General features: G+C 39.8%; 1 protein-coding gene across 1 annotated transcript in view; it reads left to right on the plus strand.

The window, feature by feature from the left end:
• The window catches only part of MAN1A1 (mannosidase alpha class 1A member 1), a 61,262-nt gene that overhangs the window by 12,262 nt on the left and 28,332 nt on the right, over window positions 1–20,668 (plus strand). Inside the window, exons 3-5 of the mRNA XM_028723286.2 lie at window positions 7,269–7,384; window positions 11,517–11,597; window positions 17,413–17,507. Coding sequence (XP_028579119.2) covers window positions 7,269–7,384; window positions 11,517–11,597; window positions 17,413–17,507 — 292 coding nt within the window. The remainder of the gene's footprint in view (window positions 1–7,268; window positions 7,385–11,516; window positions 11,598–17,412; window positions 17,508–20,668) is intronic.

Here is a 20,668-nt window from a genome sequence, read left to right on the forward strand (position 1 = left end):
TGATAAAGATTTTAAGCACTCTTCAAAATAGGCATGCTAGCTACATAAGAATGGCAATTAGAATCATTCAGTTAAGCTTTTTCTTGTTGTATTACCATCTTTGAACATCTATATCCTTTATTAATAGATGATAGTTTACAGTAGGAATTTTTGGAATATTTTGAGGGAGCCTTGTTTCTTAATTTAAGAACTTCCATAACAGCAACAAAAATAGCCGCCTTGTCCTGTAGATCTTTTCTCCTTTAGCTGCTTCTATTTTCTGCTTAAAATAGTGGAATCCAAGCTTTTGTTTCATTTAATGTTCTTTAGCCAGCCAGAACTCTAAAGTGATAAATTCAGTTGTCTTTTGGGCCGGATGTTCATGGTAATCTCCATCTCATGTTTGGAAACTTCTCTTTAGCTGCTCAGTAGTGAAGTAAAAGAGCCTAAAGTGCAGTAGTGTTTAGAGTGTCAGACAAAGGGCAGGGATACCAGGTTCAAATTCCCACTAGAATATAAAGTTTACTAAGTGGCCTTGTGCACTTGGAGCCTAGCTAATATCACAGGGTTGTGGTATGAAATGGAAGGGGGGCAGGACTACCTTTGAGCTCCTTGGAGGAAAGGCAAAATATGAAAGGCATAGCTGCCATCAAAAACAGCAGCCCTGTATCTCCTTCCCTATAATGTTGAGGAAACAGTACATGCAATCACCATCCAGATTTCCCAGTTCATGCTCTTTTTACTATGATCATGGAATTATTTATTGCCTTCTATAACACTGTATCAAGGCAACGTGTTCCACTTCATTCATGATGAGAGAGGGGGAAATCTGTTAAATATTACCTCACATAGGAATGAGATGGAGAAAATGAAATATGAGGTTGTTCTTAGTGACAACCTTTTGCTTGCTGCAATTCTGCATGAAGTTTTCTACTCTGGGGAAAAATCTAGATGAAAGGCTTGTTGTATAGACTATGTCTTAGCTCCCATGGTGTACACCCATGTGCATTATGGCAAATGTTATGAGAAGCTGAATATTTGCTATGCCACAGTACTTAGAATATACTCTTTACTGACACTTTTTTCTTCTACCAAAAGGCCATTAAATTTATGCTCCCACTTTTGGAAGAATTGTTAAATATAGTGGAGAGCAATCTTGGTAGCTGGCTCTTTTGATTAACAGTTCAAGTTTGTTGCTGCTTCTTTTAAAACTGTGGTCTAAAATGCCAAGGTTGGAAAGGAAATAACAGCTTTTCTATGGGGCTTTACATATATTGACCTTGGCACATGTTAATAATTATTCACTTCTGGCAACATAGATTGCAAACTAAACAAATACTGTCAAGGAAAGGTCTAATAGCACAGAGAGCAGGTGTAACACCACATTCTTGCTGACTCAATGGTTTAGCCTGGTGTAATTGAAGAGGCTCTGTTACGTTGTGAGCACCACAGCGCTCATTGTGGCTGTGTTATCTGTAGGGTATGGTAGTGGGTGTAAACTTCACCATCACCTTTAGGAGCATCTGTTAAATCCTCGACCCAGTGGTAATTGGGATAAATCATCAATACCCCCATTTTGGAGAAGCTGCTTGAGAGGGTAGTGACAGTTCAAGTACATTCACTCTTGTATGATGCAGATTATCTTGACCATTACTAGTCTCGGTTGTGATCTGGTTTTTGGGTCTGAGTCGTCCTCGGTCATCTTGATAGATGACATTGCTTGCGAGAGGGACAGTGGAAGTGCAATCATGTTACTCGTTCTTGATATTTCAACAACATTTGATGCCGTCAACCATGACATCCTTTTGGATCTCTTCTGTTGGTTGGGAGTTGAAGGCACTGATCTTCAGTGGTTCCACTTCTATCTGCAAGTCCAGAAAGCAGCAAAGGAAACAGCTTATATTGTCTGCACTGACTGGCAGCAACCCTGCAGCATTTCAAATAGGGGATGTACTTAGCTATACCTGGAAATACCAGGGATTAAACATAGGACCTTCTGCATGCTACATAGATGCTCTGCCACTGAGCTCTAGGGACTTCCAAATGTGCTTGCCCTCTAGTAGTTAGGCTGTGGGGTGCTATTTTGTCCCCAATGCTATTTATCATCTATATGAAGCTATTGGGGGTGGCCATTACAAGATTTGGAGAACAATGGCTTCAATAAGCGGATGGTTCTATCTCTCTGTAACACCCAAGTCAGGAGTCAACATGCAAGCCCTGAGCTGGTTTCTGGATGCAATGGTGGACTGGATAAGGGCCAGTAAGGTGAGCATGAATACTGGCAAGATGGAGGCACTGTGGATAGGTAGTCCTCAGGTCCAGAAAATTTGTCTGGATGTAGTTTTATTCCTTCTGAAGGACCAAGCTTGTAGTCAGAATGTAGTCATTCATCTTCATTACTAGAGGCTCAACTGACTTCAGGAGCTAGCTTTGGTTGGTATGCCCACTATGTCTATTCCTGGGCAAAGATAATCTAGCCACAGTGGTCCATGCATTGGTAATCTAAAATTTTGATTTCTGCAAGGATACTATATGCAAAATACTGTGTGTGGTCACAGGGTGGGGAAATTCCCCACCTGAAAGAATGGTGTATTAAATCATAGGAAATAACAGTTTTGAGTAAAATTACTTGGTGTATCTGGGTTCAACAAGTTACAGAATGAGCAGGTTCAAACATGAGTGGGCACAGTTTGAACAATGAAATAGCAAACAGATGAGAATTTTTAAATCCTTTGTCAGAGTTATGAGATAGGACTATGATATTTTTACTTCTAAAGTTATTTTTGCTGGTCTTTCTCTTTTTATAACCTTAATTTTTATTACAGTTTAGATCTACATGTTGTATGACATATGTATAAATTGATTTACTTCTGTGTGCACGCAGATGTGAAGATCACTGCTATGCACTCTGTGAGACTGTCTGCTCTTGAAAAACAAAGTTTTAAACTTAGCCTTAGTTCACATTGCATACATCTTCTTCATACAAAGAAAAAAACTATTGTCGTACCTTGGGTTTCGAACAGCTTAGTTCATGAACAACTTGGAACTCAAATGTCGCAAAGCCGGAAGTAAGTGTTCTGGTTTGCGAACTTTGCCTTGGAAGCTGAACGTCCGGTGGACTTCCAGAACGCATTCTGTTCGAAAACCAAGATATGACTGTATAGGTAAATCTAGTACCAATAGTATGAACAAACATCATTTTTTTACAAGTTTAGTTTGGGTTATAGTAAGTAGCAAATGTATAGCAAACCCTGTATGAGCTAATTTGTTTCAGGTCCTAATGGCTTAAGTGATGAGGTACTGGATATAAAACAATAGCAGGAAAAAAGGCAGCAACAAAGAAGTTCTTTCTAAAATATAAGCAGATTTGAGAATTTAGATTAAAGTTCTTTTTATATTGGAGGCTCAAGCTGCAGGCCATTGAATACAGCCTCTCTCTTAGTACTTTCCTGTAAGGCCATGAAATGTAATGCTTTTACTCTGACAATTTGTTGCTAGTCTGTTGCAAATCACAGGTCAGGCAAACATCCTTGTGAGAACTGCTAACCTACCCTCCCCTCCCCTTGATGTCTACCTGCTTCATTATATTGTGCAGTACACACACACACACACACACACACACATATATATATATATATATATATATATATATATATATATATATGACATGGCATACTTAAAACTCTGATCCAAGGTTCTTCTGCAGATGCTAAGCATCACAATTCAGTGTGTCCTGCTTTTAGAGACTTAAGAAACATGCTATTTCAGTGGGTAAATTGTCCTGCTGGAGCCATACACTGAAGTTTGTATTTATAGCTTATGCTGATTTAATAAGATAAACTATTTTAAATCCAATAACAATTCTTCTGGCAGCATAACTAGTTCCAGGATTTATTGGTAAATCAAATAACTTTATCCTGTTCATGCTATTAAATTGCATTACCCTATTTTGTCCTCTAAATGATGTCATGTCAAGTAGCATATTTGTCTTGGAAGGCTTTTCTGAGTTTGTTTCACAGAGGAATGTTGGTTAAAGATGGTTAAAGTATAGGAATAAAAACATGATATTTGTCTTCACAATATAACTAAACTAAACTAAATTGCTGGAGTGTTGTGAGTAGTACCACTTGATAATGCATTTATTTCCCTGTAAACATCCAGGGCTAGTTCCCACCGCTTGACTGCAAGCCATGTTATCTAACACAGAAAAACCAATAGCAGTGGTGTTTGATTTGGGATTATACTATCTCACACTTGGAATAAACATGCAGGCCAATCCAATACATATTTAATTAGAGGCAAGTCATTGGGAGTTACCCCCTTGTAAGTGTACATAGGGATGCAGCTTCAAGTAGTATAAGAGAATAAAATTGTAGGTTCTCATAATAGGGTATGCTGAATTTTTCAACTTTAAATTTCAAAAAATGAGCATTGCTAAAAAGTTGTAACATGAATTGGGAATTCAAAAGATATTTTGGTTAAATAAATATACCTTGGTTCTCAAACTTAATCCGTTCCGGGAGTCTGTTTGACTCCCAAAACCATTCAAAAACCAAGGCGTGGCTTCTGATTGGCTGCAGGAGCTTCCTGCACTCAAGCAGAAGCTGCATCAGACGTTCGGCTTCCGAAAAACATTTGCAAACCAGAACACTTACTTCTGGGTTTGCGGCATACGGGAGCTGATTTGTTCGGCAACTAAGCCGTTCGAGAACCAAGGTACAACTGTAATTTAGTTTTGATTTGTACTTTGCAAACAAATATTGACTTTTTAACATTTTGTGGAATTTTCAGTAATTTAAAACTTGTCATTTTTTTAAACAATGTGTGTAAAATTGCATAATAATCATTAAAATGATAATCTAGTACCGTATTTTTCGCCCTATAGGACGCACTTTTCCCCCTCCAAAACGGAAGGGGAAATCTGGGTGCGTCCTATGGGGCGAATGCAGGCTTTCGCTGAAGCTTGGAGAGCGAGAGGGGTCGGTGCGCACCGACCCCTCTCGCTCTCCAGGCTTCAGGAAGACATCCGCAGCCTGCTTCCCGGAGCGTCGGGCGCCCTGAAAGCAGAGCGCCCGGCGCTTCGGGAAGACATCTGCAGCGTGGGGAGCCCTGCAGGAGTTCCCCGCAGGGCTGTCTAGGCTGCGGATAGCAGCCTGCCGCCCGCCGGACAGACATCCACAGTGTGGGGAGCCCTGCAGGAGTTCCCCGCAAGGCTCCCCACACTGCGGATAGCAGCCTTCCGCCCGGCGCGCAGGACACCCTGAAGCAGGGCGCCCCTCGCGCCGGGCAGACATCGGCCAGCCCCACAAGCTCAGGGGACAGCAGGGAGGCGCAGCGCCGCCATCCCGCTGTTCCTCGACCTGGTTTGGTTTCCCCGACCTGCTTTTGGGGGGGGGGAATAAAGGAAAAACATTTTTCCTTTATCCCCCCCCAAAAAACTAGGTGCGTCCTATGGGACGGAGCGTCCTATGGGACGAAAAATACGGTAATCACAAGTGTATTACATATGCTTGAGCATAACAAACAAGCGGAAGCAGCAAGAAGATGAGAGAAGGCTTGTTGAATATAAGCATAGAAGTAGATTAGATGATTCAATACCATCAAACAAAATAATTTTCTGTGCTGATGAAAATGAATAACACAGAGATGATGACCAAGATGGAAATGATGGAAGTTATGAATTGACGTTAGAAAAACCAAATACACCTTCCACTTCTGATAAAAAGGCAGAGTGCAGAGTACATCATAGAAATGCATAATGTTGGTATGCAGAGCATCAGATATGGTATTGGCCTGCTTGCCACAGCTGCCTTTATGGATGCCAGCTTGATCACTGAAGAAAAGAGACTTGCAGTCAAGAGGGCCTAAGAAAAAGTTCTGAAATCCCTGGCTCAGGAATTTGATGTTCTTTGTTAGATGGGTGAAATTCACTGCATTTTCTTTGATGGCCATGGAGATACAACTAAAGTTATGCTGAAAGCAGACAATTCAGATCAGCAATTGTTCCCAGCATCATCATAGAGCATGGGGAGGGGATGCTGCAGGTGGCAGGGAAGGCCTCTATGGGTGCTTCCAGGTGCCACATTGGTTGACTCATGAATCAGAGCGTGCAATCTCCCTGTAGGCAAGTGTTATGCTTTCTTTCTACTTTAGAATTGAGCACTTGAGAATTCAGCCAGTTTTCAAGTTCATGCATTCAAACCTTTTAAAAGATGGGGTATGCCTTTCACTTTCTCTTACTGTTCTTAGTGAATGGAGAGTCATATGTTGGTGTGGGACGTGTGGTTCAGCTTATTATTTGTGCTTTTATTGCTGGTTTTACAGAAAGGACATTCACACTGATGTGTGTTGTTTCAAGACACTTATATGATTTTGCAATTGCCTGTTGCGGCCCATTCAGAAGTTGTTCGCCAAAAGAATTGCTTACATTTTCTTTACATGCTAATGTTCTTGCATTGTTTGCAAGATATCTCATATCTTTTTCTGTAAAATATTTGTCGTTGTACACAGCTATAACATTTCAGTAGTTAATGAATAACAAATGCACTGTTACAAGAAAGACTTGTGTTAACTGAGGGGCCAGGTAGAGGAGAAATAGCTAAAATGATGTGATTCAGAATAGAAATGCTGAGATTTTTTTAAAAAATAAAAACCTAACAAACTACCACCTTTCTTGCACCCAACCTTCTCATCATGGTGAGACGCAATATCATTATATTCTGTAACAGAATAAGAGCATCTTATAGACAGGGCCTGGAGGATAATAGAACTGAGGCACAGAATCCAAAATGTATTATTTGAGGAATATGGAGTGTGAAGAAATGTCGCATGCTTGCAGGGGGCTGTGTGAACAAAAGGATGGTGTTCAGGTAGTATAGCAGGATAGGAAAGAATCCCAAATAGTGCTCTTAATTCAGGGATCATAGTTATTATTCAACATATTCTGTTTCAATCATAAGCTTTCTACAAAATGAAGTATTTTATTATTTATGGACTGATATTTGATTTGTAGGCCTGTTGACAAGAAATTTAGTTTCACAACTGCAGACAACTAGACCATAGCGCACAAGTGTGCATCAGATTTTCAGTGCCATAGAATAGGACACTAAAGCAAATTTAAAAATCCAGTTACTGTCAGGATTTTCCCTTCATAATATCTGCAACTCTACTGTACTTAGTGTAGACTGAGAACCCTGAAAGTTATTACGATCTTTGTCTGCTTTATAAATATTTCTTGATAGAGCAGCAAAAAAAAGCTTATCATTAATTACAGTGCTGGCCCTTTTCAGGTAATATTCAAGGAGCAACAATTGTCGATGCCTTGGATACACTGTACATCATGGAAATGAAAGATGAATTTAAAGAAGCTAAAGAATGGGTAGAGAAAAATCTGGATTTCAATGTGGTGAGTATTGTGTTCTTTTTCTACTGCTTGCACACATAGCAACAACCCTGACTTGAAGAATGTTCAGAGATACTGGGTTTTTTTAGCAGTCCTCAGAAGAGAATCATAGTACTGTAGAGATGGAGGGCACCACAAGTGTCATCTAGTCCAGCCCCTTGCAATCCAGGAATCTTTTGCCCAACATGGGTTTCAAACCCAGAACAGGCCTAGGCAAGTTTCATTCTAAGCAAGTTACTTATCTCACCCTTATGACAGTTCTTTTTCTCTTCAAATGAGACAGAGCTTTAAACTTTAAATCTTTAGCTAATTAGCACAATTCAAATGGGACTTCCAGTATGTCATTTTGCTTTACTACCTATTTAAAATGTAAAATCCTTTAGTAAGAATCTTTTTAAAAGGTAATTGTGGGAGGTGTATATTATAAAATAAAATTTAAATGCTAGTTAAACTGTGTTCTTACTTAGAAAACATATGTTAGGTAGACAGTTACTTTAAAAGACCTTCATAACTACCTCTGTCCCAAGAGCTGCAAACCTGGGTGTCATATTTCTGTAGTAATTGTGTTTTCCCACCCCATGGGCTGTTCTAGAGAGGATCTGAATGTAATGCTAGAATGTGAACAATATTTTGTTACACCTAGGCAGCAATTAATAATCTGCCCCCTATTCTTAAAGTTGAAAAGAGGCTGTATCACCTCAATTTTTCTCAGCATATAGCAATTAAAATTTCAGGAAATCCCATTCAAACACAAAATTATAAGCAGCAGCACCTTTCCATTTATCTGTTTCCTGCATGTCTCACTGAAAGAAAAATCTTTCTGCCAAGGTATTGTTTGTCAGGTCATTGTGGAATTGGTATTTATAATTACCTTGATGTTTCCCAGAAATCTTTATGTATTTAAATCTAGCCTTTGCTGCATATTGTGATGATGTTACCAAAGGAATATCTAACTAAATACATTTTTAGTTTTAATCCTTCCTAATAAATGGGAGTAATTTCATGCAAGATTTAATGAAATTAATTCACAAACAGTGGCATGCCTATGTTATAAATAGGGATCAACTAGTTAATAAACAGGAACCAGAGGATAGCTAAAAATGGAATAAAGTCATAAAAATTGAGTGCTTCAATGTTCTGTACTAAGACTAACAGCATTTAGTGTGAAAACTGGAGGCAAGGGTAATTGGTGAGATAGCAAAACTTGTGGAAGACAGTATACAGGATAGAAAATTCCAAGCAGACCATGAAGAGCTCCAAAAGCAGTACCAGGGAAAATGTAGTATGTGTAAACACAAAGTGATGCTGTTTGGGACATAGAATTCTAACTTCCTTTGTGATAAACTTTAAATTTATTATTTCTTTTTTATGTAAAGTCACTTTGAGTCGCCTGCGGCAACAAATAGCATCTAATAAATGTAATTGATAATAATGATAGTAATTGGGCTTACTCAAAGAAAGAAACTTCTAATGAACAACAAAATAGACAAATGGGTGGAAGAATCCAATGATTAAGGACAGGCTTCCTCAAACTCGGTCCCCCAGATGTTTTTGGCCTACAACTCCCATGATCCCTAGCTAGCAGGACCAGTGCTCAGGGATGATGGGAATTGCAGTCTCAAAATATCTGGAGGGCTGAGGTTGAGGAAGCCTGATTAAGGGAGATGAAGAATGTGTGATGGCAGAGCTTTCAAATTCTGAACTTAGAGTTCTGCAGAAGGTAGAGAGTAAATAAGTTCACTCCTGAATTATCTGATTTTAAAAGAACAAAGGTGATCTTAGTATAGCATAAACAGACCTTACAGCTGGTAGTTTGCCAACATCTGGGCAACTATTCAATCAGGGGGCCATATTACCAAATCTGACCCTGGTAATAGCCAGTGCTGACTTGACTGGAGTTGAAAATCCACATCTGACCCAGCAACTTTTAGAAAAGGCTTGCTCTGCAACTTTCAGTTCAGTGAGCTAGTACATATTCTTCCCCCTTCCCCCACTAAAAAGACATATTGGAAGGAAGTCTTCATATTCCCCTGCCACTTCCTGATTCTAGATCTGCTCCTCCCAACTTTTATACAAATTATGTCCAAAAATTATGTTCAAAATTGTGGGTCGTCTTGTACACGGATACAATATCCCCCCCCCCACTTTCTCAATTTGGAGTCTCCCAAAATAGGGGGCATCTTATACATGGAGGCGTGTTATACATGGAAGAATACAGTGCATTATTTCTCTTTCCTGACCTTTATGGTATACTTGCTATAGAAACAGGTTGCTGACAGACAATTAGTGTTAAAATCCATGATCCCTGTGTTACATTTTTCATCTTCATCATCACATATGGCATACTGATTTTCAACTGCATTCATCAGATATTTTATTTCTTACATTTACACATGATATATCTTGATAGTTTTCTGAAGCTTGCGAGAGGGGAGAGAATATTTTAAGTGCCCCCCACCATCTTTGATTTGAGACTTCATTATCTGCTCATAGGGAAATCTGATACAGGCTTGAATAAGACTCCTCATTGTCTTCTTCCCCACATTCCCATTCAAATGCAGACTGGTTTCCTAGAAGTTAAGTAAAGCCTCTTCAGCTTCTCTTCAAATCTCTCTCATCCACATGTTTTCCCAGGGTGATGCTAGCTTGCCATAATGAGCTTAAGGATAGCTCTCCTATTAAATACAGAGCTTTCATGTCTACGCTGACTACAATCTCTTGCTTCATTTGTTCCACATGCCTCAGTGGATTGTGTAACGTACTCTAGAAATGCTATGGTTTGTACAGTTGTTAGCTTCAGCAAATCTGCAAGGTTTATTTAGGGCTATAATTTAAAATGATAGTATCCTTAGATTGTATGAGAGAAAGTTGAGTAATATATGATAAAAAGTTTTAAGTTTTTGTGATATCTTTTCTCTCCACATTTAAAACAAAATTTATCATGTTATGGAATTAATATACTAATAAAGAGAGCTGTAGCTGTATGCAAAGTTTTTGCCTTGTTATAAAAAAATTGGCATAAGCTAGGCAGTAATTAATGGCCTAACTACATGTTAAGCACAGGCTGTTGTTTTTAAGTGCTTAATTTTGCTTTCTGGATGAAAATCAGCTCCATAGAGTACTAAACAGAAGAATCGCCTACAGCTGCCAGTTCTCCACCAAGAAGTTATTCTGTGGCTGCTCCTGCTCCTGGCAGTGATGTTTATAGCAGACAGTCCATTCAGGGGCAAATAGGAGATGGGGGAATTTGGATGAGAAACCACTGCAGAGTCCCAGTCAAGATCACGATCATGTGAATAGTGTAACAAGCAATACATGATATATTAATTGTTGGAAAATGGTGTAACTATTTGCAACAAAGAAATGGGCATAAAGAATCTAGGAAGAACTGTCTTCTCTGGAAAGACAGGGAATAATAACAACATCCTGAAAATGTGTTTGTCCCATAGAGGTATGATTCACAAAGAGCTTTTGCCAATAATCCTATTCTTAGGAGGTTATTTAAAACAAAAACGTAGTGCTGTGGACATGGTAAGGGTGTGAGGTTCAAATGATTTTAGTAGTCTGTTAAACTCTTCCTTAGGTGAACTATTTCCTTCATTGTGGAAACAAGAAATACATTTTCTTAGAATTTAACTGATATTTCTGTCTTTGTGAAGCATCGTTTTATTTCTGCTTCTGGATATAAACTTTTTCATACTGCATTTTGAAGCTTAAAACTGGCATAAACACTGAATGCAAATTGGGCAAGAATTATGCTTCAATCTTTGGATAGTGTATCCTCCTGGAGGCAAAGAGTTCATAGTGACTTCCCTGTCTGTGATATGGAGCCAAGTTTGTAAAAAATCATGGATACATTTTGTGTTTAGTGAGGAGAGAACCTCACCGTGAGCTTGGGTTCGAACAACGTGCTCAGCCAAACCTTGACTTAGCTCAGTGCAGCACAGGAGTTAAAAGCACCAGGAGGAGCAAAGCAGCTGCAAGCTCCTCTCGAGGTGCCTGCCAAAATTGGCTTACCATGTCATGCAAACCAGACCCTAGAAACAACTGGAGACTACTGCAGACATTGTATTTCCTTTTCATGTTGAAAATTCACTATAATTTACCTAAAAATGTATTGTATTTGTATTCATAGAATGCAGAAGTTTCCGTTTTTGAAGTGAACATTCGCTTTGTTGGTGGGCTGCTTTCAGCATACTACCTTTCTGGAGAAGAGGTAAGATCATTTATGGTCTTCAATAGTAGCTCTAAATCTATAATACTGAGTAACAGGTTAAAGCCCAAAGTTTGGCTTAGAGGACTGGAAGTTAGCCAACAACACACCAGGGATTGGCTAATTGGAGAAATGCTGCCAGCACATAGTGTTCAAAAGCTTGCACTACCTCCTCATACGCTACCAGGCTGGGTTCAAAGCCATTAACAACTTGGGTCTGGGATGTCTCAAGAATGGGAAGACCTAATCGCTGAGCTCTTCAAGAGAGTCATAGAATCAGAGTTGGAAGGGACCCAAGGGTCGTCTAGTCCAACCCCTCAATGCAGGAACTTCAGCTCAAGCATCCATGACAGATGACCATCCAACCTCTGCTTAAAAACCTCCAAGGAAGGAGAGTCCATCATCTCTTGCGGGAGTCTGTGCCACTCCCAGACTCTCACTCCCAAAGTTCCTGTAAACTACCCTGTATGTACATACTCCAAATGAGGAGTTCATCCCCCATAACAAGTATGCAAATAACTTTGAGAGTCTAGAAAGGTGGGTGTCCCCTTTTTCTTTCTTACATACACAGTAGTTGAAAAGACAAAAATGGGAATTCTTTTGCTTTTCTTTGAGAAGTCTTGGGATACTGTTCTTAGGGTGCCTGTACTTAAGTGTAGGGTGGTAGCAGGGCAGGGAGACAGTGTGAGCTTGCGCTGTATCATGCTGCCTAAAATCAGCACAACTATTTTTCCCTGAGGGCAGGATTCAGCTTATGAGTCCCCTCAGCAGAGACCTTGTGCAAGGACTTCTATTTGCATAATGGGGCTTCTCCCTGGTCAACTCCCCACACTGCTCCCCACCTCCAAAATTTGCTTGGTGAGGACTTGGGAGAACCAATGGAACAGCACACGATAGAAGGAGAGAGGAAATCTTCCCATGCAGCAAATGTGGTGTTCAGTTTCTCTGAATTTCCTTCTTGATGCTGTGCTGTAGACTCCATCTTACTTGTGGTAACACTTTCACCAACTTTACACCATCAGGCAACTTTGTCTGATAGCCTCCGCTTTACATCCACAGTTTTCTGGTCCCACAGCAAACTTTGCTTATGTTCCATACATTACGCCATTTTGTGGTTATCAGTATTATAGCCATATTTTATTAGGATCTCTGAGATTGCGAAGTAATTTGACTTGTCCTAAATGTAATTTGGCTTATAAGAATGGAGACCTTTTCATGTGTCTCCCTGAAAGAATAAATTACTTCAACTACTTAATAGATAAAACAGTAGGAAAATGACATTCCAATTAACTTTTAACACCTGCATACCCAATTGGATTGCTACTTAAAAGATGCAACAGTTTAGAGCATTGAATTTGGACATTATTTACTTACCTTACCAGCTTATTGAAACTGAAGAAAATGCTAGGGGTGTGTATAAACCACAAGATTCGGTTTGGACCCCACTTCATTGGTTTGGAAAAGAGCAACATTTGATCCCTTCTAAGTGGATGAATCCTGCCAAATTTCAGAAGGATAGCTGTAGCAGTTCTGCAACACAGCCTTTGCAGATTTCACATTGTGGTAACAAGGCTATCGGGTTGGGTCTATGGCCCCACCTAGTGGTTGAAAGGCAGGACAACTGCTCCCAATATGCCTTTGACGAAAGCTGTACACATCTTCTCTGGCTCATGTTACTGATTTCTCCTCAGGTGTTTCCTCTGTCTCTTTAAAGCTTATTTTTTCTAATTATTCTTTATATGAGTGGTGTGTGGCATGATGTGTTTTCCAGAGTGTTTTTGTCTGTTTGGTTGGTATGATTGAGGGTTGGTTGTTGTTTTTTCCTCCTCAACTTAGTCTTTTACCAGTCACCATTTTGTTTTGTTTCCCAACTTTATTCCTGTCCACCATCTTTACTGCTGGCTTGTTCCTTTCCTTTCTTGCCTGCTTTTCCTTTGCATGGCGTGTGTGTGAATCCCTATTGTGTGTTGCCGTTCCCCCTTCCCTTCTGTCTTCTACTGCTTTGGGAGAAGAGATTGAAGTGATTTGCCAGACTTTGCGTCTGATACCACTTTGGGGCATCGCCATATAGCTTGTTGGATTAACCATACCTATATTCTTGGTGGGTGGGTGTTACACCTGAGCTGGCGGGCACTTTACTGTAGGGCAACAATTTTATTATGAAGATGTTGTACATTGTAGAGGTTTCCCTAGGAAAGTAACTTGCAAAATTTCAGGACGTTGAGTGTTGTGGCTAGGGAGTTATGATGAATGAAAGAAACAGCTTCAGGCTTGTGTTGTGCTCAGTTGGCACCAAAAGTCACAGAAACTAAGCACAAAGCTGATTTGATAGGAGTGGATATTTTTGGCATGTGGCACAAAGGCAGAAGGGCTTTAATGTTCAGTGTTTTCCAAGCAGTCACCACTGGCAGAGCACAAAGAATTGACAAAGCACAGAAAAGACAAAAACTAGGTGATTGGACAGCCCTGGTAAAATGATATCCTCTGATTAAAAGCTAGACCTGTCTGTCACAAAAGACATGTCCCTCTCCCAGCTCTGGCATTTTTCTTCTATGACAAACTAGAGGAGAATTTTTTGGAGACTCAGTTTGCTGTGATTAAACATCAGAATTCCCATAGTGCTTTGTAGAGATCCACTTCAGACAAACCTTTTTGAAGTGACTCTGCTTCGGTTCTTGATTCAGGATTTGTCAATTGTTTGTGCAGTCCTAGATAATTCAATTTTTGTGACACTGAACCTGCATTTTTGTTTCGTTGGAATAAATGTTTTTCTGTTTGTCATGAATTGACCTTAGATCAGCTAAAGATTTCAGTCCCTGATGTTCTGAAGCCAACAAAACAAGTATTGACCAATTAGATGTAGAGTTTTGTTCTGCTAAGAGATTAAAGGTTGATCAGGCAAAAGATTGTGTATGTAACCGAGTACGAAAACTTACAGGGCACTTCCTGGAACTTTCAGTGTCTCCTCCAGACTGAGGTTCTTTTCAAGTAATATGTAGATAAGAATTTTATTTTTATTTTTTTTATAAATATTTCATTAAGTTTTCTTTCAGATATTCAAAAGTTTACAGAATAAAAAGTAGAAAGTAAAAGTAAGAAAAAGAAAGTATACATAAATTCCAACTTTCCAAAATACTTTGACACTTCCAATTGGACTTCCCCACATCTTCCGAATTCTGCGTTCCTTGCAATTGTAACATCAGCAATTTGTTACCTTATTTCATGTCTTACTGTATCTTTCAAATACTATGTTTCCACATTTAAAATACTGTATCTCAGTTATTTGTACCCTATAAATAAACATAGCATGGTTACTTCATGTTGTCTGCCTCATCTTTCTTATAGCTTAATTTCCAATTCACCTATTCAAGTTGCTGAAGCAAAAATTTCCAAATCGTACACATTCTTAACATTCATACAACTTATAATGTTTTTGCAAATAGTCCTTAAATTTTTTCCAGTCCTCCTCCATTATTTCTTCTCCCAAATCACGGATTCTGCCACTCATTTCAGCCAGTTCCATGTAGTCCATCAACTGCGTCTGCCATTCTTCCAGCGTGGGTAAATCTGGTGTCTTCCAGTGCTTTGCGATGAGAATTCTTGCTGCTGTAGTAGCATACATAAACAAAGTTCTATCCTTCTTTAACACTTTCTGGTCCACCATGCCCAGGAGGAAGGCCTCTGGTTTCTTGGGAAAGGTATGCCTAAATACCTTTTTTAGCTCATTGTGTATCATTTCCCAGAAGGCCTTCACTTTTGGGCAGGTCCACCAGAGGTGAAAGAATGTCCCTTCAGCCTCCTTACATTTCCAGCATTTATTGTCAGACAAATGGTATATCTTAGCAAGCTTGACTGGGGTCATGTACCACCGGTATATCATTTTCATAATGTTTTCCTTCAAGGCATTACATGCCGTGAATTTCATTCCGGTGTTCCATAACCTTTCCCAGTCCTCAAACATAATGTTATGCCCAATGTCCTGCGCCCACTTTATCATGGCAGATTTTACTGTCTCATCCTGTGTATTCCATTTAAGCAGCAAGTTGTACATTCTAGAAAGTATCTTAGTCTTTGGTTCTAACAGTTCCGTCTCTAATTTCGATTTTTCCACCTGGAAACCAACTTTTTTATCTATTTTAAACACCTCTTGAATTTGAGCATAATGTAACCAGTCTCGCACCTTATTTTTTAGTTTCTCCTGGCTCTGCAGCCTCCAATTGTCTCCAATTTTTTCAATTATTTCCCAATATTTTGGCCAGTAGGCCTCCATGTTAGGTCTTTTTCGAGCCTTGGCCTCCATCGGTGATAGCCACCTCGGGGTCTTGCCCTCTAGCAAGTCCTTGTATTTCATCCAGACCATGAATAATGCTTTTCTGACAATATGGTTTTTAAACAATTTGTGAGCTTTAACCTTGTTGTACCACAAATATGCATGCCAACCAAAGGCATTGTCAAACCCTTCCAGATCTAGGACATCAGTGTTCTCCAACAAAAACCAGTCCTTCAACCAGCAGAAGGCTGCAGATTCATATATAGAATTTTATTTAGAGCAATGACTTTCATGTGCATTGAGTTATCTGCAAACTCTGTGCCCTGTCTACATTTTTCATTTTTCTTCTCTGTGTTTTTACAGGGAATTTTAGTTACATTTAAAAAAAAAATCTTTCCTTAGGTTTATAATCCGTTTGTGTCGTTCAGATAGGTAAGGCGTCTGTTAGCAGAATGGGGAAGGAAGCAGTTTTCAGCTATTCCCCCTTTCATCAACCTCTCTCTAAATTTACTCCAGATCATCCTCCCAGTCCTTCAGAGCAGATTTAGGGAGACATGGCGGATTGCAGAGAGAGAGGGAGTAGCTGAAAAGTGCTTCCTTCCCCATTCTGCTAACAGAAGTTTTACTGTTAGCTGAATTAAACTTTTTTCCACTGGGTTTTTGCTCCTCTTCTCATAAGATAACAAAACCTAATTAGCAAATTGCAATAGTCATTTTTTGTAATGCGAGCAAAATCTGGACATATGAAGTGTTTTCTGTTCCTAACTCTGCTTTGTGCCAATGTTATTCATCGTTCTCCTTTCATCTTTAAGTGCTGGTGAACAGAGACATAGATTAGAGGCAACGGATTCAAGTGGGTGAACTGTCAGATCCACTCAGTTTAGTTACCAGCATTCTTGAAAAAACTACCTGTGCACATGAATGAAATTGGCAAGTCTTGTCTAGAACCAGTACCCTGATGTGGTGATGGACTGCCACTTGTCTATTGAATGGGTTTGAAGGATGGCCACTAGAGCACATGCAAATAAATGTGTGAATCATTGGTGGTAAATCGGATTAGCTTGATTAAGTTTGATTTTATGTTGTATGCCTCCCAGGGATCACTATGTGAAGGGTGGGTTTATAAATTGGGAACTAAATAATAAAATGCATGATTGTCTGAATGAAGAATAGAGTTGTATGTTGGACATAATTTTTATGGCTTGATAAAAAGAGGAAGTGTGAAATTATTTTTTCTTTGTTGGAGTTATGGATTTTTTATGTTCAATTTTTATTCTATTTTGTTTTTCATATATGTAATCTGTTCTGGGGTCTACAAGTCTCATAAATGAATGGATTTTCCAGGATCCTTTCCAAAAATGTTCAGCTTTCACTTAAAAATTAGAACAAAGCTTCTAACTCAATTTGTTATGGGAAAGTGTCCATGAAGTATTCCAAATCCTACTTACCATGTGTTGGACTCTGACCTGGGAGAGTTCCACAGCTCCAGGTGAATTAGAGTTTATTGTTTCTTGATTTGTCTGACTATTGCTGATTTTAATTTTACAGGTATTTCGGAAGAAAGCAGTAGAACTAGGAGAGAAACTGCTTCCAGCCTTTAACACGCCAACAGGAATTCCTTGGGCATTGTTAAATATCAAAAGGTAAAAACAAGGAATAGCTTCTGTTTGCCCTTTATTTATTGGGATGGACAATCAGGTGACAATTTTCTGTATTATCTTACCTTTTAGGCTCCTGGCTTGTGTGAATACATAACACGAGATGACACATAATTGCTCTCTCATTTTCCTCATTTGTTGCAATTTGCAGACATTCTGCAAACTGAAACAACTTTTGTGGTCTCAGTTGAATAGAAGTCCAGTCTTCTCAAAGTCTACTCTGAATATTTGTAAGGAGGTAGTGAAGCCACAGTATTCTAGGTTTAAAGTTAATATGCCTGAATTTCACATTGAGACTTTCTAAAATTGGTGCAACTTAATTATTTCAATTCCTTTCTTAATTTACTTCAACTGGCAAATGGTAAATTAATTAACTAACTAGTGTATTTTTTTTATGCACACCCATGCTCTTGTGTTGGTCATCTTTTTATTCTATCATACAATAGCAAATTGTACAAATTGTGCATGAGAGTCAGCTTGATGCAAGGACAGTGCAAATATTTACTCTTCTTTTTATTGCAATTTTTAAATCAATATATACTAATTGCACCCTCCTTCTCAAAGTGTGTGACATGGCGAAAATAGACAGACTTGAGGGAACTCAAGGCTTGTTGAAGTACCAGATTTGTTTTTATTTATTGTTTTAAGAAAAAACCTTCAGAAGAGAACACAAACCACTCAATGAGGAGTGAGCATGCTCAGAGGGCACAGAATGGTGACCGACTGAGGGGTGGAGGGTAGAATTCAAAACAGGAAGGGGAATTGAATGGCTTATGCTGAAAAGGAAATCACTAGCAGGAATACTGAATGGGAACACACTACACACTGTGACTTTGTTAGGGATCACCCTTATATTCAGTCTGTTTTCAGGTTTCTTTGCTACTTGGAAGGGTTGTACAAACTGTTGACAGTAGAAGTCAGTAGGGCTGTGTTACTGACCTGTCTTCCCAATGCCAACAGCTATGTTGAATGAATTGCCTTTTAATCTATTTGACTTCCCTGCGGCTTTGGAGTGGTTCTGGTACTGAATCTCCCTATTATACAAGATGCTGTTGTAGGGGGATTTAGATCTAACAGATTTCTTTTTCAGAGATAATTTATTATCATCACATGGCTCATAGAATAATAGATTCATATTCATGGTTCTCTGATTTAGTGTTCAGCTTGCTTTTGCTTTAGGGAACTGCTTTAAGGCTGGCTCTCACTGTTACATATAATCTTACAGCTTTCTTATATTTTATTCCCCCCTGCTATGTGTGAAACTCTAGGAAGAATGATTAATCAAACCCTTAGCACATAAAGCAATGGGAAACTTGTATTGTTTGCCTTTATTAATCAGTGCTACATAAGTGTATTCTGAAAGATGATAAAAAGTATGTTTGAGATTTACAGAAGCTGGAATGTACTTCCTAATGAGGAACTAAGCTATAAACTCAATACCTAAAGAAGTATGTACGTACTTAAAATGCACTCGGATCTGGATTTTTCAATAATTAAATTGCCTTCATGTACCTGCTTCTTAGGGACGCGGGTGGCGCTGTGGGTTAAAGCCTCAGCGCCTAGGATTTGCCGATCGAAAGGTTGGCGGTTCGAATCCCCGCGGCGGGGTGCGCTCCCATCACTCGGTCCCAGCGCCTGCCAACCTAGCAGTTCGAAAGCACCTTCGGGTGCAAGTAGATAAATAGGGACCGCTTACTAGCGGGAAGGTAAACGGCGTTCCGTGTGTTGCGCTGGCTCGCCAGATGCAGCTTTGTCACGCTGGCCACGTGACCCGGAAGTGTCTGCGGACAGCGCTGGCCCCCGGCCTCTTAAGTGAGATGGGCGCACAACCCCAGAGTCTGGCAAGACTGGCCCGTACGGGCAGGGGTACCTTTACCTTTACCTTTACCTGCTTCTTGAATGGAATAACTATTGTGCTAATCTAGGAAAAGACTGACTAATCATATTTAAAAACAGGATTTTTTTGTCCGACATGTTTATTCATTCCTATATAAACAGATGCATTACACACAAAACAGTAAGCCAAGGATGACTATAAAGATCTAAATCAGCCATCTGTACATCTGAGGTACTTGGGTTCACGCCACAGTAAGAGACCAAACAGCTTACGGCTTTTTACTGAAGGGATGTGTTAGGGCAAGTGTATGAGAAAGATAGGAAAAGCTATGGTTTGCTCCTCCTATCTTTCTCAAACACATGCACATTTCTTCAGGGGTGTAGCATGGGTTGCCAGTGCCTTGGGCGGGGCAAGTGTTGTGCCCCCTAGTGGACTGGGCAGCAGTCAGTCCCTTCGCCGGCCAGCATCCAATCAAGGGAATCTCCTTGCAAACTAGCCCCAACCTGAGGGCAGAGATAAGGCAGAGAAACGTGAAGCCAGGAGCTTCGCTGTGTAACCTCGTCCTCCTGTCCCTGCAGCGAGGTTCTCTGGGCAACGCACATGGCTCTGGCAGTGCTTTCTTCATCCCTCCCTCTTGGCTATCCCAGGGGCGGAGCATGCACAAGTGTCCCTTTGCCAGCCATGAGGAAAAGAAGGTGCTGCCCCAGCCCTGAAGGCCCGCCCTGTGCACGGTTTGCCTCCCCACAGCTCCGGCCTTGATGAGGGAGCTGGTGGTGATGGTGCCTGATTGTACCCCCTCAGAAATTTGTACCCAGGGCTACACCCTTCCTTCCCCCCGCCCCCCCCACTGCACTACTGCATTTCCTCATTCATGCATGGAACAAAGATTGGATGTTCTCATTTACTGAGTTCAGTGGAACTTACTTGAGGTAAATGTGCATTTAATTGCAACCTAAATGTATATGTAGGGCAAGAAATAATTTATAGTTTCTGTTGATTCCTGCAGATTTGCCTACAACTGCAGGTGAAATATTCAAATAAAGCCATGTTGGAGAAACTCCATAACTATTCTTTTCCATTCAGTTGTTACACCAAAGTAGCTAAATGTTTATGAAATGTATGTAAATACAGTATTATTTATTTTTTTAAATGCATATTTCTGCTACTGGCTGAAATTACCCATGCCTGCCCCACATTTGACGTGCTTCATACACCTTGGCTCCAACTGATTATCTGAAACTCTTCAGCAGCACTATTCCTGTAATTTGTTACAAAAAATCCCTGAATTTAAGCCCACATACTTTGAAAG

Source organism: Podarcis muralis, chromosome 3 (assembly GCF_964188315.1).
Source record: "Podarcis muralis chromosome 3, rPodMur119.hap1.1, whole genome shotgun sequence".
Taxonomy (NCBI): Eukaryota; Metazoa; Chordata; class Lepidosauria; order Squamata; family Lacertidae; genus Podarcis; species Podarcis muralis.